Source organism: Pseudomicrostroma glucosiphilum (genome assembly GCF_003144135.1).
Source record: "Pseudomicrostroma glucosiphilum strain MCA 4718 unplaced genomic scaffold BCV69scaffold_4, whole genome shotgun sequence".
NCBI classification, from domain to species: domain Eukaryota; kingdom Fungi; phylum Basidiomycota; class Exobasidiomycetes; order Microstromatales; family Microstromataceae; genus Microstroma; species Microstroma glucosiphilum.
The window spans coordinates 825,787-848,386 of NW_020289916.1; the positions used below are offsets into that span (position 1 = coordinate 825,787).

At 56.4% G+C, this 22,600-nt stretch overlaps 7 protein-coding genes across 7 annotated transcripts; 3 read left to right on the forward strand and 4 right to left on the reverse strand.

Annotated features, from left to right (window-relative positions):
- Window positions 1–38: 38 nt before the first annotated feature.
- Window positions 39–5,447, reverse strand: BCV69DRAFT_161842 (hypothetical protein). Its single transcript, XM_025489429.1, has one exon. It carries the CDS (start codon window positions 5,133–5,135, stop codon window positions 348–350), a length of 4,788 nt encoding a protein of 1,595 aa, XP_025349158.1. The 5' UTR covers window positions 5,136–5,447; the 3' UTR covers window positions 39–347.
- A 4,092-nt stretch (window positions 5,448–9,539) lies between these two features.
- BCV69DRAFT_247415 (Sad1/UNC-like protein) lies at window positions 9,540–9,953 on the reverse strand (the record flags this gene model as incomplete). The annotated part of the gene is made up of 1 exon (XM_025490248.1): window positions 9,540–9,953. A coding segment is annotated over one exon (414 nt), but the record flags the coding sequence as incomplete, so codon positions are not given.
- Window positions 9,954–11,952: 1,999 nt separating this feature from the next.
- Window positions 11,953–13,068, forward strand: BCV69DRAFT_293203 (Cwf15/Cwc15 cell cycle control protein). The gene is made up of 2 exons (XM_025493830.1): window positions 11,953–12,761; window positions 12,829–13,068. Exons 1-2 carry the CDS (start codon window positions 11,969–11,971, stop codon window positions 12,939–12,941), a joined length of 906 nt encoding a protein of 301 aa, XP_025349160.1. The 5' UTR covers window positions 11,953–11,968; the 3' UTR covers window positions 12,942–13,068.
- A 117-nt stretch (window positions 13,069–13,185) lies between these two features.
- On the forward strand, window positions 13,186–14,729 carry BCV69DRAFT_281908 (hypothetical protein). Its single transcript, XM_025492161.1, has one exon. It carries the CDS (start codon window positions 13,206–13,208, stop codon window positions 14,565–14,567), a length of 1,362 nt encoding a protein of 453 aa, XP_025349161.1. The 5' UTR covers window positions 13,186–13,205; the 3' UTR covers window positions 14,568–14,729.
- A 7-nt stretch (window positions 14,730–14,736) lies between these two features.
- BCV69DRAFT_161915 (hypothetical protein) lies at window positions 14,737–16,074 on the reverse strand. The gene has a single exon (XM_025489430.1). It carries the CDS (start codon window positions 16,026–16,028, stop codon window positions 14,844–14,846), a length of 1,185 nt encoding a protein of 394 aa, XP_025349162.1. The 5' UTR covers window positions 16,029–16,074; the 3' UTR covers window positions 14,737–14,843.
- A 136-nt stretch (window positions 16,075–16,210) lies between these two features.
- On the forward strand, window positions 16,211–20,656 carry BCV69DRAFT_281909 (hypothetical protein). Its single transcript, XM_025492162.1, has 3 exons — window positions 16,211–16,669; window positions 16,763–17,691; window positions 17,771–20,656. The coding sequence occupies exons 1-3, from the start codon at window positions 16,441–16,443 to the stop codon at window positions 20,240–20,242; spliced, it is 3,630 nt and encodes a 1,209-aa protein (XP_025349163.1). The 5' UTR covers window positions 16,211–16,440; the 3' UTR covers window positions 20,243–20,656.
- Window positions 20,409–22,547, reverse strand: BCV69DRAFT_161974 (hypothetical protein). The gene is made up of 2 exons (XM_025489431.1): window positions 21,722–22,547; window positions 20,409–21,625 (listed from the first exon to the last, which is right to left on the reverse strand). The coding sequence occupies exons 1-2, from the start codon at window positions 22,261–22,263 to the stop codon at window positions 20,575–20,577; spliced, it is 1,593 nt and encodes a 530-aa protein (XP_025349164.1). The 5' UTR covers window positions 22,264–22,547; the 3' UTR covers window positions 20,409–20,574.
- Between the last annotated feature and the right edge of the window lie 53 nt (window positions 22,548–22,600).

The window sequence follows — 22,600 nt, forward strand, 5'->3', positions numbered from 1 at the left end:
CCTTGTCGGAAAGGGCAGTGAGGTGCGTCGAGCCGGGTGGAGATGAGATGAAGGCCGAGCGAGCGGAGCAGAAGCATGGGCCAATGCGCGAGGCGCCCAAGGCGGGGCAAGTAGCCTCAAGACTGACAGTCCCTTAGACACCGCACGACGCCCATTCGAACGTCACGACAACGACAGTGAACAGACTATGGGTAAATAAACAGCTTATATAAGTGAGGGACAAGTTGCCAGTCTGAAAAAGACCGGTGGATACAATACAAATATGGTGACAATCTAATACCCAACGGAGGAGAAAAGGATGGACCTGCCACCTCGACACAACGTCTCATCTCCCTACTAGTAGCTGCTCACCTCTTTCGAGCAGGAATTCCATTGCCCGCACCTCCTGCTGAGACCACGGATGGGCGCGGGATGCGAGAAACCATAGTAGTCGGGGGAGACACAGGTGACGTGGATGTCGCTCGCATCGGTACAATTGTAGAAGCTGGCGATACCGGTGAGCTTAGTGTGCTAGTACTGCCCGACGGACTCGTCGCTTTGCGAGGCAGCGATGAGGATGGGATAATGGCAGGCACAAGCTTGACAGTCCCGTTGCCAGAGCGAACAGAGACGCCGCTGCTCTTTCTGCTTAGCCCAGGACTCAATTTCGAGGGATCTTGGGATTTGACAGAGGAGAGGCGAGGAATCCCAGAGACTGGGCTCGAGGTGGCTGACATCTGGAGAGGAGGGGCCGCTGTAGGAGCCGAATAGCGAGGAATGCCGCTGGCGCTTGGCGGTGCGCTGACTCTCGGCTGCGATACGACCCTTGCAGCGGGAGCGCCTGCCAACGTCTGCCCTGTTGGCCTGTGCTGATCACTGGACAAACGAGAGGGAGGGATAGCGCATGCGAACGAGGCAGACTTGCGGAGGCCACCTCCTGGCAGTCCACGATCCGCCAAGGGAGAAGCCATTGGTCCTTTGCGAAGGGCATTTGGGCCAGCTGGGCTTCGTGATCCAATTGAAGAGGATCTCGAGACAGACGATCGATGTCCAGAGTCCAGCAGCATGGACAACGGCGATCGAGCATTCAAGACACGGTCAAAGGGCTCCACAGAGCGTCGACCCAACGACGATCCCGGGCTACCCGGTGACAACATCGGTTGAGGCCCTTGCTTTGGCGTAGTGGGCTGACGAGCTGGATCATGAGCGGAGCTGAAGAAGTCACCATCGTCACTGTGACCCGACATCCCAGTACTGACTGCTCGAGCCGCACCAGGAGGAGGAGTGGTCGCCTCCTCGGTGTATGATGAGGAAAGAGTTGTAGCCATACTGAACCTAGCCTTGTTCTCGTGAGCATCGTCTCCACTGCTAGGAGGCGAACCGTCTGTCGAGCGAGACGTTGTATTCGTTGTGGCGCTGACGCGACCAGAAGAGGATCCAGCTTCGGAAGGAGCTCCCTCAATGACGGCATTGTGCGAATCTCCTAGAGCCATCGATACTGGCCTGTGTCCAGGGGTCGTAGGCTTGTCGACAATCACACTCTCGTCATCAGACTTGCTGTCGTAAGGCCGGGGAGGAGTATCCACTGATCCAAAGATCGAACTTGCAATGCTCTTGACCCGGACTGAGCCAATTCGCGGTGTACCATTGGGGTCTCTCACTGCTGGCGAAGCAGGCGGGGTACGTACGTCAAATCTGTCTGATCGAGGCGAGGGTGCGTTGGTAGCATAAGGGAAGTCCACCTCAGACAACATCAGCGACACATTGTCGTCGTCGCTATTCACGTCTGCTGCGAAGCTCTCGTCGAGGTCAGGACTTGCCGAGCGCGAAGAGGCAGTATCGAAAGAAGCTGCTCGTCTGCCCAAGCCTACTGGCCTGGTAGCTGGAGCGACTGAGAGCGCCGCCATACTCTGCAGCAGGTTCGCTTCACCTCGCTCAGCTTTTCTCATCGGCGAGGCTTTGACAGGGCTGGAGACAACTCTGCGAGGAGAAGTGTGACTCATCACCCTAGTGGTCCCTGCAATAGGCCTGTCCTCCGCTACAGGCACAGTCTTGTCTACTGGCAGCTGCACTTCGACAGCCGCCTTCCTCTTGGCACCTCGATTCTGTACAGTTGCATCAAATGCTCCAGTGCGAGCGGCCAACTCCGTGATTGGCGTCTTCAGGTCCAGGTCTGACTCGTCCGAGGATCCATCTTCTTCCTCCAGCTGGTGTACATCGGCCTGGCTCGCATCGTCCCTCAGGGAGAGAGACGAGCTTCTGTGTGAAGCGGCTGAGCTTGGGATTCGCACAGGCGTGGTGAAGATGTTGCTCCTTCTTGAAGACAGACGCGGGGTCCTCACCGGCTTCGGCCACGACATGTCATTATCTTCGATGAGCACACTACGGCCCTTGCCACTCTGTCCCGAAGTTGTTCTTCGGCGTCGATGATCCGACGTACGCTGCGAGCGTCTCTTCGCTGATGTACGAGATTCTATCGGAACCTCATCTTCCGAAGAGGAGTAGTACGAATCAATGTCGCGAATGCCATTCGTCAAGGCAGCGGACTTCCTGCTTCTTCGCTGATCGGTGCCCACGCCGCCTGCGTCTAGCTCGGCAGGAACATCTCCCTCAGCATCTGTTCCAACCCCTGCTTCGGCCAAGACACCATTTCTGCTCGGCCCTGGCGAGGGCGGAGGGCTAGTCTGCTGGGAGAATTCGCGGTATTGCTTTACCGACTTGCGCTTTGCTATGAATGAGGCAAAGTCCTCATCATCGTCCATGCCGACCGACGCCTCTGTCTTAGCATGAGAATCCCTGCGCAGATGAGCATACGGATCGAAGTGGTAGGCAATCCCCTCTGAGCTACTGAGGATCGGCGGAGCAAGCCCATTGGGGAAGGGAGCACTCAACGCGGACAAGTGCGACCTCGGGCTTGCATCCGGCGCTCCAGAGTTGCTGTAGAGTGATGGCGTTGCCGAACTTGAGGCGGACGAAAGCCCGTGCTCAGTAGCGTGAGCGATGATGTCGAAAGGCTTCCACGACTTTCCTGCCAGCAAAGCGGCCTGTTGGTCTCTGTACTCATCCGCTTGTTGCTGTTTCAAGCGTGCCTCAGCAGCCAATTGCCTCATCGAGACGGGGCTATTGTTCTGACTTGTGTAGCTACTTCTCTGACCGGCTGTGACTGTGGATGCATAGCTGGAAGCCCGTGAAAGGGCTGCGCTTCCAGGGGATGTCATCGCACCGGCCCGAGCGGCAATACTCGTCCAGGTTCCTCGCCCAGTCAGGTCAAGGGGTCGGAGGCCTTGAGGGACGAACGGAGGGAGGTCGGGACTGAACGCGTAGAATGCGAACGGGTTGCCTTCCTCACCATTTGTAGCAGGCGGGGTTGAGGGAGGAGCAAGGCCGGCTCTGTGCCCGCCGCTTGCCGTTCTCGCTTGCATACCCTTGCCCTTGCGCAGAGAGGGAGCGGAAGCCCTCTGAGCATCATAGTCGAAAGAGGTTCTGCTAGTTGACTTTCCTCTTCTCCTCTGCATTTTTCGGCGCGGACCATCTCCGCTTACATCGATGCCTGAGATAGTGTCATCACTATCCACATCCTCTTCGTCCTCAACCATTGACTGATTGACGGCCTTGTTATTTGAACCTGACTGTACCGGTGGTGTAGGCGTCTGCTGACGGGAAGGATCTTGTTCGTCCGGTGTATCCGGCGGCGTCTCATACATCGAGACGATCCGCGAATTAGACAATTGCCTCTGCAAGTCCGTCTTGTAAGAGGTCTGTGTGAGCGCTGTGGCTGATGTCTCTTGACCTGTAGCTTGAAGAGCCTTCTCTGTGTCGGGCCCTGCCAGAGATGTTCCAGAGGCCCACGCGTCCGCTGTCTGGTCCTCTGCACCAGCTACATCTTCAAAGCCGACTTGGATACTGGATCCACCCAGGGATCTCCTGGCAATGTCACGCCTTCTGACCTCGGCCGCATCTAGAATGTCCTGAAGCCTACTGGCCGATACGCGATCCGTGAGCTCAGGATCCTCAGGGCCGCTAAGCCCAGCTGTCCAGTTGCTGCTGTCTGTGGACCTCCTGATGGCTCCATCGTCAGCGGTTGAAAATGACGACAATTGCGAAGCAGGTGACGAGGGCCAGTACTGACCCAACGCGCTGGTGATGGAGGATCTGCGACCGTCGGTACCGGATCTTGCGGAAATAAAGGACTGTCGTGAAGAAGTAGGAGAGTCGCCCGATAATGACCTGGCGGGCACAGGAGTCGTCGAAGACGGCCTTTGCCACGAAGTGGGTCGAGAACGAGAGCCGCCTTCCGGCAAGTCTGGCAGAGGTCCAGAGGGAGGCGGAAGAGGAGGGTCCAAAGGAAGAGGCACTTGCAGCGTGGACGGGGAGGCATCGCTGCGTCTCCTCGGGAAAGTCATAGGCGTAGCATTGGGGCCTGGGTACGAGCCCTGGCGAGTCATGCCGTTGCTGGGCAGAGCGGGCAAAGGATCTCGTGGTGGTGGTCCCTTTGGAGAGGTTATCGGGGTGAAGGATGCACGAGAGGACGACCGAGAATCACTCCGACGTCCTTCAGAGAATGAGGTTGCCGGACTGTGAGACAGAGACGCATGGGTTCTCCTCGACTCGCCGCTACTCCCTGCGCTACCCGCACTGTTCCTTTTGTATGCCGAGTCCGCTGAGGTGAGATCCGAAGCAGGGACTTTTAGCGCTCGGGTTGGCAGGACCGGCGACGAGCTCAGAAGAGCAGCTATTGTCTGTTGACCCAGTACAGCATTCTCCTCACCACTCGTGCTGTCATCCCGACTATGACCCTTCCTAGACCCTGCACGGTCCTCGTCCGATTTGGAAGGCTGATCCGCCTCAGAATCGCTTTCAGCCTCAGTCGATGCAGCGTACCAAGAGAGGAGACGAGGATCTTCCTCGCCGATTTGCTCAAGACCACGGCCCTTTCCGAATCTAGACTGCGTTTGAGGAGGGACTGAGGTCGAGGCTGGAGAGGATGCGGAAGACTGAGAGCTGCCGCTGGTGAGTTGATCTAAGGCGAGGGCTTCGGTCAGTGCCGCAAGCTGTTGGCGCTGCTTGGCCTGCCTCATGAGGAGGATATGGTCTCGAACCTCCGATTCATCATGGCTGGTGGGCGAAGGAGGAACGGACGGTTGTAGAACGGACATGGCGCCGTCTACGCCAGGAACAGATTGGCTGCCAATGACCAGAGAATCAATGAGGCGGAACTTGAGAAGAGGTAGAAAGGGGTGCGAGCCGCTGTGATGAGACAACCGATCACCGTTGCAGGGATCGGTTCGAGCTTGAAGACAGCAGAGTCAAGCGCAATTGCAGGATAGGGCGACTGCAAGGAGGAGAGGTACCCTTGCAATGATAGACGGCAGCTATTAGCTTGCCAATCTGATGGAAGGCGGCGGCGACTTGTTCCTTGAGCAGCGCAGGTCGGCAGTATACAGCCTGCTGGAGTTGAGAAGAAGCAAGGGACGCAGGTTTCCCAGGGCAAAGAGGGAAGGAGAAGGAGCAGGGTGGTGCTAGCCGTAAGCTATGTAGAGGATGTATGTGAGGCAAGGAGGAGAAGCGTGTGATCCACCTCGGCGTCGCCGGTCCGACGGTAGGAAATGCGTTTCGGGGCAGCGAGTGCTGGTCGCGGACTTTTCCGCGGGGGGCGGAGGAAGAAGTGCTAGGCGGCGGCGGCGGCGTCGAGCCAAGAACGAAAGCGGACACGCAGGGCGGCTCGCGGCTCGGGCGTGCAGAGAAGCGCCACAGGTCAGGGCAAAGAGCAAAGGTGATGGATGCAACGGGGTGATGGGAGGATGTCAATGATGGATGGATGCAAGTTGCTGTACAACAAGAGACGGGCAAAGACCAGACCTCGACAGCAGTCAGCGCTCGGTACGCACGCAGTCCTAGCCTCTCACGCGGCCATCTATCAATCTCGTGAAGGCGAAGGCGAAGCATCGAATGTCCCGGCTGGAGAACAAGCGAAGATCGCTTGCTGTCTGATTCTCTGTGCGCCTCACACTCCTCTTTCACCTCGTCCAGGCCTTTTCCCTGCCAATGCACCTGGGCCCCTCCTCGCGCCTTGGCCTTGCGCCGCTTCCCACGGCCACCTCGCCTGTGTCCCAGTGTCCCACCCTAGACAGTTTTTTCCCAGCTCCAGCTCCGTTCCCCGCGGGTCCAGTCCCTTGGGTACAAGCCCTTTTTTCCATGGATTGCGTAAGCCCATCACTTCGGTCTTGCGACACCCCCTCGTTTGGGTGTAATTGAAACCGGCGGAAAAGGAAAGCTAACAGCCGAAGAGAAGCGCTGAGAGACGATGGTGAATGAGCGGATGTAGGAGCGCATGGGAGGGTCCTGGCTAGCTGCGCCGGGACCTTAACTTGCTATCTCCAAGCCACCGATAGGTCCTGCTTGCAGGCGATCAAAGAAGATTCCACGCAGACCTTCGATTGCTAAGGCCAGGCACACGTTATGCTCACACTTGGTTGCATCACAGCCAGAAGGTTCGAATAACTTAGGAGATCTTGGAGGAACGCGTCCACACGCAATCCTCGCTTCAGCGCTACAATGACACAGCCTCGCATCTTTTACCCTCAACGACTCTTGTCCACAAAAGTCCCAGAAGCACTTCTATAGCGTTGGCCCCAATCGCCATGACCGACTACCTCCGATGCTCCAGTCCCATGGCTGTCCTTGGCCACAGTTGAGTAAGGCGGCACCAATGGGCTTGCTGTGGTTGACCTCGCGCTCCCTCCGGCAAGACTGCCGGGGGTGCCCAGAGACTGCCGACGAGTCTCCCCAGACAAGGGGGATGAGCTTCGGGATATCGGCGCTTTAACATTGGACACGGATGGCTGCCTTGCTCTCTGTCCCGAGACAGGCGGCCTAGTGAAGCTCCCACTGGCCGATCGGGCAGGACGATTCACGTGGAGGCTCTCTCCCAGAAGAATCGAGGCTCCGAGTCCAGATCCAGTGGGTGTAACGCTTCCCTTTCCACCATTGTGCCCAGAAACCCAGCTCTTACGACTGTTGGCAGACCTTTGCCGACCGAGGGGGACACTACCTGGTGAGCGATGCCCAGCGTCTGAGCCACCCTCGGCAGCAAAGTCAGCACGACCCGCCGCGTGGTATTGAGCAGTCTGCCCAGAGTAGCCTGTCTGAGTACTCTTGCGCCTCAGCGGCACACTTTGCCACGGCAACCCTCCGTCTTCAGACCCTGAGTCTGCCCCATCACTGGCGTCAGAGTCAGGGCTTTGACGAAGCCCAGATTCATTGCCCTGAGATCGGCTGCCATGTGACCCGTTGTACCCTCGCGAAGAGCCGACTGCCGCTCCCGCCTTGTGCAAGATGTCGAGCACTTTGTCACCTGTCAAGTGGTGATCCGAGGATGACGTTGACAAGCCCCGGCGTGCGACTATCGGATCGATCGGAGGCTGATGTCTAGGTGACTCGTTGCGCATTGGGCTAGCGCCTTGTGATGCAGGAACTTCTCTCTTGGAACGTGGAGAGCTGTCTTCCATGCTGACCCCCGGCTCTGCAGAAGCTGCTCGTCTGTACAACATCCTTGCGGGCGAGAAGTGATCTTCACGATCATTGCGTTGGAGATTCTGGCCGCCCGCCCAGTGTACACTGGGTGTATGTTCGGTTTTCATCATCTTGTTGAACTCATCAAGAGCGTCGTCGCTGTCAGGCTCGATGTCCTCCATGGCAGTCTCCGCGCCCTCATCACCCGTCTCATCTTGATAGCCATTCACGCCCTGACGTGGTGTATCGTAGGAAGTCGAAGCAGATCGGGACGAGTCGAGCCCAAGGTATGCTTTGAGTTCCGTGGGACTCATTTCAGCGAAGCCAGCAGGCGGCTGAGCGACGTCGTTCAGGGGGCCCCCAGGAGACGAAATCTCTGGAGGTGCACTTTGCTGACGCTCCGAGCGCTCTTGACGGGCACGTGCGGGCTGCTTGTCATGGCTGGTGATCGTGTGCGAGCTCTGTGGACGCTTTCCACCGATGTCTCCGCGGCTTTGCTGCTGTCCTTTTTTACCAGCAGTGAGCGTTCGATGGCCCTCCGACTCATCCTTGAAGTTCTCCTGGGATGCAGCAGCTGCGCCTTTGCTCCCCTGCTCAACCGGTGGTATCGTTTTCTCAGAGCCTTGCCCGTAAGATCTCGATCGGAACAGTACGTTCGGCCGTAGCGAAGTGCCCTTGCCTGAGGAAGAGCCCGCGGCAGTACGGGGAGATGCTGTTGCGGAGAGCCTGGCTAGTCCGGAGTGCAGTACGGAGGGTGACACACTTGGTCCCCTTGTGAACATCATGAAGACCACAAGCCCGAGTACCAGTATCAGTTGCACTACTCCCATTCTGCGCTCGAACATGACCTCGGAGGTCAAGAGCCTCACTTCAGCCATCAGAGCTCGACGCTCAATTTCGGTCTGTTGTTTGTGCACATCAAACTCAAAGATTGCCCTCTGGAGGTCGACTTGCTGTCTTCGCTTCAAGGCTTCGATTTGACGCCAATTTGATGCATTCAGAGCTTGTAGCATGTCCCCAAGACGTGTCTCTTGTCGACGCTCCATTGCTCTGAAGATGTCTCTGAGCATCTGACCACTGTGCTCGATGTATTGCATGCTCAAGGTAGCGTTGGCTTCTAGAGCATTCAGACGTTTCGCAATCGTTCGATAGATGGACTCGCTGCTACCTCCCGAAGCAGCATTGCTGCCAGATGGTTGAGCGGGCCGACTGCCAGACTCTGAGACTGAGATCGACGACTGGCTGACGGAGGAATTAGACTTGTCTTGACGCGCCGCTGAGGAAGGGCGCAACGACTGTGAAGTGTAGTCTTGAGCAGCTGCTTTGGCGGCGGAAGGGCTGAGCGGTGAAGTTTGTCCGAGGTGTTGACTGCTGTTATGAATGAGCGCGGGATGAGCAGGGATGGGACAGATAGGCTCAGCAAAGCTGCTATTGAGACTTCCAGCCTCTTCGTCAGCCCGTACGACCGTACAGAAGCCCGGTTCGGTCACCCTAGCTTTGCTGTAAGCGTTGCCGATCTGTGACGTGCTGCGCAGCGATGTCGTGGAGTTGACCTTGGTCTGTGCGTCCGCAGACTGTCTCGTGTGGACGATAGTCTTTGACGAAGCCTCGGAGGGCTGTGTCGACACAGACTGAGATGCCGAAGGATCATTGTTGGTGGTACGCTGAGGAGTCGCCGCCACAGGTGTACTATGTGGCTTGCTGTCTGGTGTTGTTGGCGTGGAACGGAGTGGCGGCGCTTCAGCGTGTAGAGACGTGGCAGCGTTGGCTCTCCCGGCACTTAACCCAGAATCGGATGCCGATTTGGAGATTACAACGTCACCCTCTTGATTGCTGGCAGCCGACAATTCCGGGGAGGAGTTCTTGCCTTTCCATAAGACGTCCCACAAGCCGCTGTCTGAGGAGAGCTTGCTATCCTCTGGTAGGTCCATGATTGGGGGGTCTTCCGCCTTGGCCTCGGCTTCTACAAGGAGGCCGGCTTGCTCATTCGTTGCACTGTCGTCATCGAGCTCGCCGATTGCAAAACGTAGATTGGCTTCTTCCAGCGCTCTGCGTTCCTCTTCCTCCTCTCTCCGGTAGTCGTCCATTTGTGTCAGACCATACACCCTCAAAAGACTCAGGGGGCAATAATGCTCGTTGCCATAGTACTCGAGAAAGTCAATGCGCAGATAACGGAAGAATCTAGAAGGGGCCGCGAAGGTTTGGGGCAGCGACGTGTTGAAGACTTGAACGCCTCTGAGATTCCTTGCTCTGAAGATCCCTAGCTGATACCAATTCTCAGAGTCGCTACTGCTCCCGCTCTTGAGGGTCTGAGAAGCGCTGACCCTGAAGCGTTTGAACATCCGAGAAAAGAATTCGTAGTTCGCGAGGACGATCGTGTCGATACTGATTTCGTCGCATAGCTCGACGATGACGAAATTACCCTGAGGATCGCCTGAGATATCTGGACACGGTGACAGCATGTAGCGATCCTTCTTCTCCGAGAGGATAGATGCAGCGAATTTGGCAGAGGGATTTGTTCGGTGCACTACTGCTGCACAGTCCATCGACGCGAAATTCCATCGATGACGTAGAGTTTGAAGCAAGCCTGACGTGTCACGGATAGCCGGTCTCACAGCATTGGATGAATCTTCACCAACCTCCGTAGCGGTTGCTGAGGGTGAGGATGCCGAAGAGCTCGCTGAGGATGAAGCTGGCGATGTCGAAGAAGGCTCGCTGGAGCTAGACTGCTTGCTCTGGATTCCGGGAGCCGTCACGGCAGATTCGCTGGGACCCTTGGTGGAAGACTGACCTGTTTCTTTTGATGAAAGAGAAGTAGAGGAAGCTCCCCATGGCCTCGTCTCCTTCTCAGACCATGCAGTCCGTTGCTCTGCAGCAGTAGAGTGCGAGGTCTTCGAGTTGGTGGCTGATGACTGCTCGCGACTGACGTCAGAGCTTTGCGGATCCTGGATGGAAGCAGCAGCAGCCACTGCTGCTTGCTCTTGCTGTTGTTTGGCTCTCCTGCTTCGCTCTGCTCGTCTCTCGGCCTCTGCCAGCTTCTCCTTCTCCTTTTCTGCAGCTAGGTGCCGTTCTTTCCAGGCGCCAAAGCTGAGCCATTCCTGTGCAGCCTCTCCACCGATTGATGCAGACCAAGCATCGTAGGCTGAAGCATGGTCATTGCCTGACGGAGCCTCGCTTTGTTGACTGCCCTGAGGGGAGATCACACCGCTCACAAAGTCTCCGGCAGACGCGACAGTTGAGGGTGAAGGCACACCTTGAGGTGCGACCAGAGGCATTGGCTCTGTGGGCTGAGGATCCCACTCTAGCTTGCCATGCCTCTGCCTCCAGTAACCGTTGTTGTCATGACCCACCACCGGCCAGGAAGCCTCGGACGTTGAAGGCTGCTCGACGAGGGAGCTCATGGCGATGCTGCCAATCTGAGCGTTTGGTACAGCTCTCACCTCTGCCGTCTCTTGCATCAAGGAAGACGGCAGCTGCTCAGATGCGACCTCAAGCAGTCCGGACACTGCATACACCCGATAATTCTGGTCGTCACTGCTTTTGTGCAGCGGACACAGTACAAGCTCACTGCGCAACCCTCTGCCAGCAACTGGTCTCTCTGATGCAGATCTGAGAAATGCCGACGACCAGGGATTCACGGAAGACTGACTCAGAAGGTCAGTCGTGCGAAAGCACCCCTTCGGTATCGATACAGGCTCGCCACGAGAGAGTAGTGGCATCAGAGCTCGTGGATCCGGAGGAGGTGGAGTATCGATGACCTTGGCGAAGGACCGGATTGCGTTCAGGTAGGTTTCAGGAGGGACCTCCGAGCGCCGTGACCCCTCAGGACTTGAGGCTGCACGGCTAGGCGCAGCGGCCTGCAGCATAATTAGGGCAACGGCAACGAAAATGTGAAGAAGTAGGCCTCGTTGCCGTGACCATGGCGTCCGCTTCGCCCTACTGGCGCATCGGTCCGGGCAGAAAGATGGCATCGAGGGCACTGAGCAGGAAGCCTCATCTGATGATGCGAGAGTGGATGACGAACAAGATGGATCACCGTCGTCCCATGACGAGGCGAGAACGTCGGCAAATGAAGCTTTAGGTGTCTGCTTGATGTGACGTGGATAGGTGCAAGGGTGCTTCATTGTGATCCACGCGGACCTCGCAAGGGAAGCATAAGCTACAGCTCTGATCAACGGCGGCACTTGGCTATGCGATGCGAGGGATCAACTGCGTAGGCAAGCAGAAGAGCTGATCAACGGCAAAGGCCTGATGTGTGAAGTGACGGAGATGAGAGGACAATATGCTATGAGAGAGAGGTGATATGTGTGATGCCGACGTGGATGGGTGCGTGCCCGGAGCCAAAATCTCGGGTGCGGAGTTGGACCCCGGATGCAGGAGCAGCCCGTCGCTCCTTCCTTGTTTTACCCGATCATCCATTCAATCTTCTCTTCGTCATCTCTATACCGCTCATCACCTCCCCTTGTGAGCCTCCACCATGTCTTCCGCCCATCGCCCCACATGGACTCCCGCTCAGGGCAAAGGCGACAATCGCCACGTCACGAGAGTCACTGGCGTTCGCGAATTGCCATCCCAGACCACGCTCAAGTACAGGCAATCTCAAGGCGATCAAGTCGTTCCCTCAAGCAACGATTTTGGGGAAGAGACTCGAGAGCAGCTCAAGGCGAGACTAGCCAGGGCTGAGAAGGATGCGAGGAACAAGAAGAGGAAAGCGCAAGGATTGGAGCCTGAGCCCGAGTCAGCTTCCGAGGCGGAGGAGGAGGAGGAGGAATTGACACAGCTTGAATTCAAGAAACCTAGGACGATACAGAGGGACGATGAGACAAGCTCCAAAGGCAAAAGCAGAGCCCTTGAATCTGAAACACAAGACGCCGACGAGGGGGAAGAGAGTGATGCTGTCGATGTAGATGATGATGATGAAGAGGATGACGCAGAAATCGAGGCTCGAGCTAGGGCAATTCTGAAAGCTCAAGGTGGCGATGAGGATGGCAGCGAGGACGAAGACGAATCGAGCGAATCTGAAGACGACGACGACGATGACGAAGATGAGACGGCCCAGCTCATGAAGGAGCTCGAGAAGATCAAGGCCGAGAGGGCAGCGGCGGCAGCACAGAAGGCCCGCGAGGAAGAAGAGGCAAAGGAAAAGAGGGAAGAAGAGATCGCCAAGGGCAATCCTCTCCTGAACGACGGCATCAAGGATAAAGAGGCCTTCACGGACGATGGCTCGAGCAGTGTCGCTTCCTTTGGCGTCAAAAGGAGGTGGGACGATGGTGAGTCTGCCATTCCCAACACCTCGCAACATTTCCTCAGCTGACACGCAGTCTCTCTCATTCACAGATGTCATCTTCAAGAACCAGTCTGCAGGGTCAAAGGCGAACAACCCGGACTTTGTAAATGACCTTACCAGGACCTCCTTCCACAAAGAATTTCTCCACCGCTACATCAAATAAATGTCGCCCGCTTCCTGTAGGGTCTGTCCTTTGACCATTATGTACTTGTAACCAATTATTGCAAAGCCTTTAACTAAGGCTTGCACACTTCACCTTGGTGGGCTGCTGTCAATGCCATAGATGATCCATCTTGCTCTGTCAAGAGTTGCAGCAGAGTCGTTGCTGCGTAGAGTAGGCTTACCGAGCGCGTCTCACTTCCGACGCCGCGACGCCGGAAATCCTCGGCCTCTTCTTGATCGCTCCACTCGCAACCCAACAGACGTCATGGCTCGCCTCACCGTCAGGCTTGTCCTGGCCATTGCCTCCCTCTTGACCATCCTTGCTCTTCTCAATACCTACTCCGGCCGTCAGGTGCGGGGTGAATGGCCTCTAGTGGGAAAGGCAGACTTCTCTGCCAGTGCGACGGAGATTCCACCGCGGCCTTCAGCTGCTATCGTGATTCTTTGTCGCAACTCTGACATCAACGGCATCCTCCCTTCGCTGGACGATCTCGAGCTCACCTTCAACGCACATCCTCTGACATCATACACCTACGTCTTCCTCAACAATCATGATTTCAACGTGCACTTTCGAGAGAAGATCACTGCCTATCTCACTACGGCTCGAGCACGCTTCGGCGGTCCAAGTGCGTCCCAACCTGACATACGCTTCGGCCAAATCCCGCCAGAGCACTGGGATGTACCTGGCAACATCAATCTCGAGAAAATGAAGACGGGTTGGAGCGACCTGATCAAAGCCAATATCCCGTATGCCGCCTCGCTCAGCTACAGGCAGATGTGCCGCTTTCAGTCTGGATTTTTCTTCCGGCACCCTTTGCTGCAAGACTTCAAGTACTATTGGAGAGTGGAGCCAGATGTCAAATTCAGCTGCAACATTGTGCCATCTCAAGGAGCAGCTCCTACAAGCTGGGATGCAAAGGCAGACGGGATGGGAGACTTCTTCGACCCGTTCCGATGGATGGCGGCCAACAAGAAGAAGTACGCTTGGGTCCTGTCCTTGACAGAGTATCCTGCCACTATTCGCGACCTCTGGCTACACAGTCTACGCTTTTTCAAGGCTAATACTCAGTATCAGTCGCCAGGTCTCACTGCTCTGGACTTCGTCGCCTCCCGAAATCGGGTAGGTCTGAGCTACAACCACTGCCACTTCTGGACCAATTTCGAAATCGCTGATCTGGACTGGTACCGTTCCGAGGGATACATCAAGTTCTTTGAAGAGCTCGACAGGACGGGCAAATTCTTCAAATGGAGATGGGGGGATGCACCAGTCCACTCGATTGCTGCTGCCTGGCTTCTGAGCAAGGATGAAATCCATCAATTCACCAATATCGGGTATACCCATGACCCCTTTACCGCCTGCCCGCGAGGCGAGCAATACCTATCCCGCTGCAAGTGTGATCCGCAGACCGACTTCAAGTACGATTCCGGGTCGATGAGCTGCCAGAGGCAGTGGGATCTTGTGGCTGGAACAGACTCAAAGGCGAAGATCCTGGAGATTAACAATGAAATGGGATTCCCCGGACTCGCCGGCTTTGCTGTCTTGCAAATCCCTGGTCGGCAACCAGTCACTGAGACAGAGGCGAAGGCGGAGCAGGCGACTCAGGCGGCCGGAAAAATGGCTGTGTAAGCTGCCATCGAGTCTTTTACAAAGTCTCTTCAGCATCAGAATCATCAAGACCATCAAGATCATTCATCATTATTGGAACGCATTGGAAAGTAAAGAACATCTTGTCGTATCGTTTGTACATAGGTCTCTTGTTCATAGAAAGAATCGAACGCTCTTCATGTCATGACGCGTCGCAGTCTGCACGCATCGGAGGACTGGTAGGAAGTGGTATCACATTGATGGGACATATTGTACAAGTGAAGATCGTAAGACGGATACACGGCAGAGAGGCTGATATCAAAATGCTGAGGCGGCAGCCCGCAACATTGCCGTCGTCGGTCGAGGTTGAACACGGTTGGCAGCTGTACCAGCAGCGTCGTTCTCACTTACACCTCCCACCTTGACGCTACTCTTGATGCCCAAGTTGGGCACACCCTTGTTGAGCCCCTCTAGCAGGACACAAGCTTTGCAGAGCTCATTTGAGGTGATGTAGCCGCATCGCTTGCAGGTCTGCTGCACCTGACGCGCCTGACCTTTGCTCGCAGTTGAATTGCTCTGCTTGCCTTCGCCATTCTCCTGACTATTCTCTTCCTCTCTCCATCCGACCTTGAGTGCCTCTCCTGAATGAATGATGTCTATGATTGCGGAAGGACGGATGCTCTCCAAGTCCTTCAGGTAGGCACGGGCGTATCCTCGGTATGCATTGGGAGAGTAGATGCATTCCGTCGAGAAGTAGGTCAACGACTTGAAGTAGGCATAGAGGACGATTTCTTTTTCATAGGCGTACTTGAAGGGCTTGGACCTCTTGATGCCCAGAAAGTCGAGTGAGGAGCTGCCATCTTCGTTGACTGTACCACCACAGCCTTGTGAAGGATCGGCGTCGGCAGACTGTGTGACAATCTCTGTACATCTAGAAAGACGGGAAATGTCGCCCCGCAAGACGTTCATCAGCACCGTCTCTGCAATGTCATCAGCATTGTGGCCGGTGACGATGTGATCCACACCGAGCACTGCTGCTCCTCGGTCTAATGCCTGCCTTCTGAAGACTCCACAGAAGGTGCAATTGTTCTTCCTGCCGATGCTCTTGACAATGTCATCCATTGTCCAGCCATACAGCTCATTGTAGCCTAGCACCTTTAGCGGTAGACCATACTCCTCGCTGTTCTGCTTGACCGTTTCCAGCGAGTCGTCTCGATAGCCAGTGATCCCCTCATCAATGCTGAGGAGGAAGAGATCGAGACCATAGTTGTACCGCTCATTGAGCGTCTTCATGACGTAGGCCAGCACCGTGGAGTCTTTGCCGCCGGAAGCTCCAATTGCCACCTTTTCCCCCGGCTTGAAGAGGTTGGCATCAAGGATGGTCTGGTGGATCTCCGTCTCAAAGACGTAGAAGAAGCAGGGGCGACAGACCAGCAGCCCCGTCTTGGGCCGCCGTAGCACTGCCTTTGACACGTTGCAGTGTGAGCAGAGCCGAGGCGCCATTGTGAGTGTGAGTGAGGAAGAATGGCCGTCGTTGGTCCTGCTTCCGTATCCTCAATTCCTCTGAGAAGCCGTCGGTGCACCTGGGATTTCCAAAGGCGAGGCGGGCGGAGTTAGAATTGTCCAGCCTCCACGACATCCGGGCCAGACGGAGGGCGGTGAGGGACAATAGACACCAGTTCCCACGAAGGGGCCATCCCAGAATACATCCCTCACCTGTCATTGCTACACTTTCCCTGCCGACCTCTCGACCTGTCAGTATCTTGCACGCTGTCATGGTCAGAGCAACCTTCTCATCATAGATCGCGAACTCGAACGTCTCCTCGCCACTGCTGCCAAAACCAGCTGGACCAGAGGACTTTCAGAAGACCCACCCCCAATCGTCACCTCGTCATCCTTTTGAAGGCCAGAGACCATGGCGACCCGCTTGAGGCTTTGGGCAGTCTTTCTCATTGTCGTCAGCTTGCTCGCTAGTCTACCTGGCGAGACGTATGGACAGAAGGAGGAGTCGCATCCTGATCGCCGCGTCACTGTGGAAGATGAGGTACAAAGGGGGACTGTCTTCAGCACTTCAGGCCGGGTTGACCATGCTACGTCTGCATGGCCAGAAAGAGGCAATGGCAATGGTGTGCACAACATGTCTTGTGAGTAGCAAAAGGAAGCAGGGTCCGGAAGGGGACCCGAGAAGAGCAACTGACCATAGAGATCCTGCCTGCCTATCCAACTCGCATCTTCAGCCGACGAAGCCTACCAGTCCGCCCTGATCCTCCTCAGATCCGTGATAGAGCCATCGGCATTACAAGAGCCAATTGCATATACCCAGACAAATCGCAAGTCACCGTCAAGAACCAAGAGCTCTGCCAAAACTTCCGTTTCATCTGGATCCTCTTCCCCTCTCCATCAGCCCTCGGCCCAGGACAAAGCTCGTGTGACTCTGTCGGATTTGTCGCCGTACCTGACCTTTCTCACATCCTGGGGCCCATTTGGAACGATGCTCAGGCTTTCAGTCAAGATCAAGTATTCTCTTTATGCTTTTGCTCACTGGCTCAGAGCGCATGTCCCTTTCTCAGGTTCGGGTGCGGGATTGCCAAGTCTGCTTCGGGGCGGCAATGGCCGGTCTGAACATGTCTTGGACTCGAGAAGACCCCACGCCTGGACGGGAGAGCGAGCCGCTCAGCTTTGGCCAGAGTGGGAAGTTGGAGGTGGCGATTCGGCCCTCCATGGCCCTTTCCTGCTCAAGGGCTGGCAGAGCGAAAGCGAGTCGAGCGACTCCTCCCTCCTTACAAAGCAGATCCTCAAGTGGATCTCGTCCACCACAATAGGCGGTAAACGGCTGGGCAGAAGCTCGCACACGGACTCGCAAGCTGCCGACAATGTCTCTGAGGCGCTCGCCCTCCTGCAACATGCAGGTTACCCACCTCGGCCACACCGGGCATCAGCAGACGCTCTCTGGGTACTGGCGCAACATTATATTCTAGGAACACATGGCGCAGAGCCTCGGCCGTGGCTTGCCATCCCGCATTTGACGACTCTGGTAGAGGAAGTGAAGCCCGGCAATGCAAGTGCTCGCAATCTGCTTGCATGGCTAGAGGGCTCGAATGAGATGTGGAGGGCCTGGGGAAGACCAACGAGTGCTGAGGAGTGGCCAGGACAGAGTCAAAGCATGGTGAGTGAGCGTTGGAGTCGCCGTTGGTTTTTTTTTTGTGATGGTGTACTTACCACGGCTCCTCTCGCTTTCATTACAGGCTCTACTTCACCACACATTCGCCGCTCGCGAAGGCGACTACGCCTCCCAGATGGCTCTAGCATATCGCAGTCTTGTCGGCATCGGAACCACGCCAGACTGTACGGAAGCCCTCAAGTGGTACGAGCGGGCAGCCTCGCAGTCTCAGGCGCGCTTCCAGCAGGGGCCTCCGGGCGGCCTGACGCCTCCGTATACCCACTTGCGACTGTCAGACCTCTTCGGAGGAGTCTACGGCCCTGGAGCCTCAGCAGCGTCGACTGGGCCGGCAGCACACCGTCCGGCCATCCAGGCTGCTCTTCAGTTCCTCCCTTCGACAAACTCTCCTACTTCAATGGGAACAAGAGACCCTTCCCGACTCAACGATCTGCTCGCCTTTTATTCTTACCATGCCAATGGAGGCTCCCTCAGTCATACACTCTGGCTGGCCCGCATCTACTATCAGGGCAGCATCTATGGTGCGAGCGAGAGCGCAGGTCAGGTACCGCGAGACTACACCAAAGCGCGAGAGCTCGCAAGTAAGGTCGCCAGGATGGTCTGGCCTGTGGACATTACGAACCTCAGGATGGTCAAGGGCAGGCGAGTCACAAGAAACTCCAATGACCGCAACGCGCAAGGAGGCGAAGAGGACCCCATTCTCAAGACGGAGGGGTCCGTCAGATCGCTCGCTGGTTCCGCAGCTGCCTTGTTGGGACGGATGTACCTCCGAGGAGAAGGCGTGCCAGTCGACTACGCCAGAGCCTGGTACTGGTTCTGGAGAGGTAGCGAGGTGGGGGACCGAGACTGCAAGTATGGTTTCGGTCTGATGAGAAGCCTGGGGATGGCTCCGGACCAATGGGTCAAGAAAGATGGCAAGATCATCAGAGAGGGGCAGAACATAGATCGCAAAAGAGCTATCGAGATGTGGGACGATGCTGTCAAGTCCTCTCTCAGCGGTCACGCCGAGTCGAGTGTCGCCTTGGGCAAGATACATCTTCAGATGGGAGACCTGACGTCAGCTGGAGCCCACTTTGCGACTGCCGTCAGGACTGGATCACCCTTTGAAGGCTTCTACTTCCTTGGGCTTGTCAATGCCAAGGTCTACAAGCAGTCCTTGGCGACGTTGAGCCCTCCGGGCGCGAACGACAATCGTTGCCAAGCAGCCGTATCCTTCTTCAAGCACGCAGCCGAGCGAGGGGACTGGGAATCCCCGGTCTTTGCTCGAGGAGTGCGCGCTTGGGAGTTGGGAGACAAGAAGCGAGCACTGATCTATTGGTCCATGGCTGCAGAAAGAGGCGACGAGGTGGCGCAGAACAATGTCGCGTGGATCTTAGACAGAGATAAGAGGCGATGGAAGGTGCCGCGCCTTGATGGTCCCCCAGACACGTCATCCGATCGACTTGCCTTGATGTACTGGACGCGGTCGGCTGCGCAGGACAATGTTGATGCTCTTGTCAAGCTCGGAGACTACTACTACTACGGCATCGGCCTGCCATCGGCTTCCTCTAATGACAGCAGTGGCGAGCCAGAGTACGAGAAGGCGCTGGCGTGCTATGCATCTGCGGCAGATCGACAAGTCTCTGCTCTGGCCTACTGGAACTTGGGCCACCTGTACGAAGCTGGATTAGGCGTTCCGCGGCGCGACTTCCATCTCGCGAAGCGCTACTATGACATGGCGGTAGAGATCAACAGCGAGGCTTACCTGCCCGTCCTGCTCAGTCTGATCCGGCTGCACATCAAAGCTTTATGGGCAACTGTCTGGAAGCGTGAGGAGAGCGCTGTGGCCCTCTTCAGCAGCTATGCGGGTGCCGGCAACGGAGTTCTGGGCGGATACACCGAAGCCGAGGAGGAGCTGTTACGCGCTGCTGGTGGAGGTAGGGAAGACGACGAGGAATTCTACTTTAATGAAGAGGGAGGAGACCTCAACTTGCCAGAGACGTGGGACCTGAGGCGTAACGCAAGAGGGGGACAACAGGCGCATCAACGCCAGCAGCCTCGCCCTGGTCAACAACAGCAGCCACCTCAGCAGCAGCAACCTCCTCCACCACAACAACAGCAGCAGCAGCAGGCGGCACCACAACAGCAAGGCGGAGCACCTCCACCCAAGGGCGCTCCCAATACAGCTGGCAGAGGCGGCGGCAGCGGAAGAGGTAACGGCGGTGACGCAAGCGACGGCGGTGTTTTGATGTCTCTCTCCGAGGAAGAAGCCGACGCGATGATCGAGGGCGCAATGATGGTCATTGGCCTCTCTGCCCTTGCCATGCTCGTCTATGCCCGTCAAGCCGCTCAAGCCCGTGCAGAGCAGGAGCGACGCGAAGAGGAGCGTCGTAGGCAAGAAGTGCGGAACCACATCGTCGTTGCAGAAGGTGGGGGACAGGCGGCGGGAGAAGCACTTAGAGCGCAAGAGGCCGAATGGCATCGGAGGGATCAACAGCCTGGTGGACCGAGGTACGCTGGTGGACTGCCTTGGCCACCGGGACCTGAGGTGGGTTTGTAAAAGGAGAAGTCCGCCCAGCAGGTTGGCGAAAGAGTTGGTGGACATTGCCTCTGTGATGTGAGATCCTTATCGATCCGAGCAGGGACCAAGGGAACGTCTCTGACCTTGTTCCTGAATCTTCAAAATCTATAATGACAAGACTTTTGGTATTTTATTTTTTGCCGAAGATGATGCCGAGGATGAAAAACGCCTCGATCTACACTGTCGGTCTTGTGTGGGTGGGGTATGCTCTCCGTCCCTGCAATCACATACGCAGCCTGCACCACACCCGTCTTGGTATCGTCAGTCCAATCCCAAGATCCAGTCTCAAGCTCCAAACTCCAAGCTCCAGCTCAATTCTTTACATTCTTCATCCCCTCCAACCTCCTTACAAACTCTCTCAATTCATCGCCCTTGATCTTATACCCCTCGCGCTCCGGATCGGGGAAAGAGCGCTCCCTGACTGCCTGCACGTACGCCTCGACTGCCGCGAGGCGTAGAGCGCCAAGACCAAATGCGCCAGCACCCGCAGTGGCTGCAAGGTCGCTGCTTCCGCTACTACTGGTACTGGAGCTGCTAGAGTTGGACTTGGACATGGATTGTAGAGCTACTTCGGCAAAGTTGCGCACGAACTTGGGCCCCTTGGGGGCAGAAGGGTGCAGCCGTGGCAGCAATTCAGCAGCAGTCGTTGTCGTCGTCGTCGACTTGCCCGTCTCCTCAAGCCCAAGAACTACATGCCATGGACTGGTAAGTTCTCCCAGTAGGTCATTCGTTACAAGGATCTGTCCATCGCACATTGGTCCTGCTCCAATTCCAATGGTGACTGTCCGCTCCAATTGTTGAGAGACGAGTTCTCCAATCTTGTTGGGAATGCATTCGAGGACGATGCTAAAGGCGCCTGCTTCCTGTAGGGCTAGCGCCTCTTCAAGGATGAGCGAAGCCTCGTCGGCAGTACGACCTTGGAGGCGATAACCTGCCGTAGAGGCGACTCGCTGTGGTTGTAAACCGAGATGACCCATGACGGGGATGCCGAATTGGGTGAGACGCCGCACGAGGGGGAGAATCTCTTTCCCTCCTTCGATCTTGACGCCATCTGCCCCACCCTCCTTGAGCAGTCGCACGGCCGTCTGCACTCCCTGCTCTACAGAATCGTGGAAGGTACCAAATGGCAGATCCACGATGAGGATTGGCGCTCCGGGGGTATCGGGGGACATGGAGAGGACTGGAGAGAAGAGACCACGGTACACTGCTTGGCAGTGGTGGATGGTAGCGTCGAGGGAGAGGGATTGGGTGGATGCGTGCCCGAGGGCTACATTTGCCATGGAGTCGCCCACGAGACAGATGTCGATATCGGACCGACGCAGAGAGAGGGCAGTCGGGTAGTCGTAGGCCGTCAAGCAAGCTCTACAAAGCGGGTGAAGCAGTAGACGGAGAGGTAGCTCGTATCAGTCTCTATTGTGCTCTGCTCTATTCCATTCCTCAATGAGATTGTCCACTCACATTGCTTTGCCCTTCTTCTTCATATCTCTCAAATCCATCAAAGACTTGACCGCCTTGCTCTTTGGCATCTCCAACTTCTGCCGTGTACCCCTCGAGCTGCCCGCATCCGTCAAGTCAATTGGCCTTCTGTCCTGCGAGGTGCTAGAGGAGGAGCCATTGCCATTAGCGCTACCGCTTCCTGAGGCTGAGCTTGAGCTTGAGCTTGGTACAGCAGAAGAGGTCGAAGAAGAAGACTCTCCTTCCACTTCCCCCGCTGAGGCTCCTACGGGCCATGCGCTTCCGAGTGAGGTGGAAGAATGGAGGCTGCGACGCGAGGGATGAGGAACGCTATGCTGGCGCAATACTGATGATGATGATGACCTTGATGATGCTAGGGACGACGACGATGATAATGATGAGGATGGAGAGGGTATCAATGCTACTGCTGCTGGTATCGAGGTCGCCGCCGCCGAAGAAGAGGAGGAGAAAGGGGAGGCACTTCCCGAGGAGCCAGCCCTTTGGAGCGCCCTGCGAAGGGCTCTAGGGGTAGCTGAGCGGATCATTCCTAACACTTGCAGAGACAGCCGGCAAAGGAAGAGAGTAAAGGAGGAAGAGAGAGTGGGAGAGAAGAGGGAAGAATGTCTAGACTGTCTAGCCACGACCTCTTTAAGACTCTCTATACTGGGGAGGGGTTGGTGGGTATCGATGTATGTCTTCTGTTGTGCGGAAGTGTCGAGTCAACCTTTTGGCGCCTGCAAAACAAGGAAAGGCTCCCCCCCCTCCTTCGGCTTTGATCCTTTTTTCTGTTTGGGCCGGCGCCGGCGCTCCCTCAGCCCCCGCACTTCCGACACTCCGAGACATTCCCGCCGGGCCGCAAGGGTGAGTGGCGCCCCAATCATC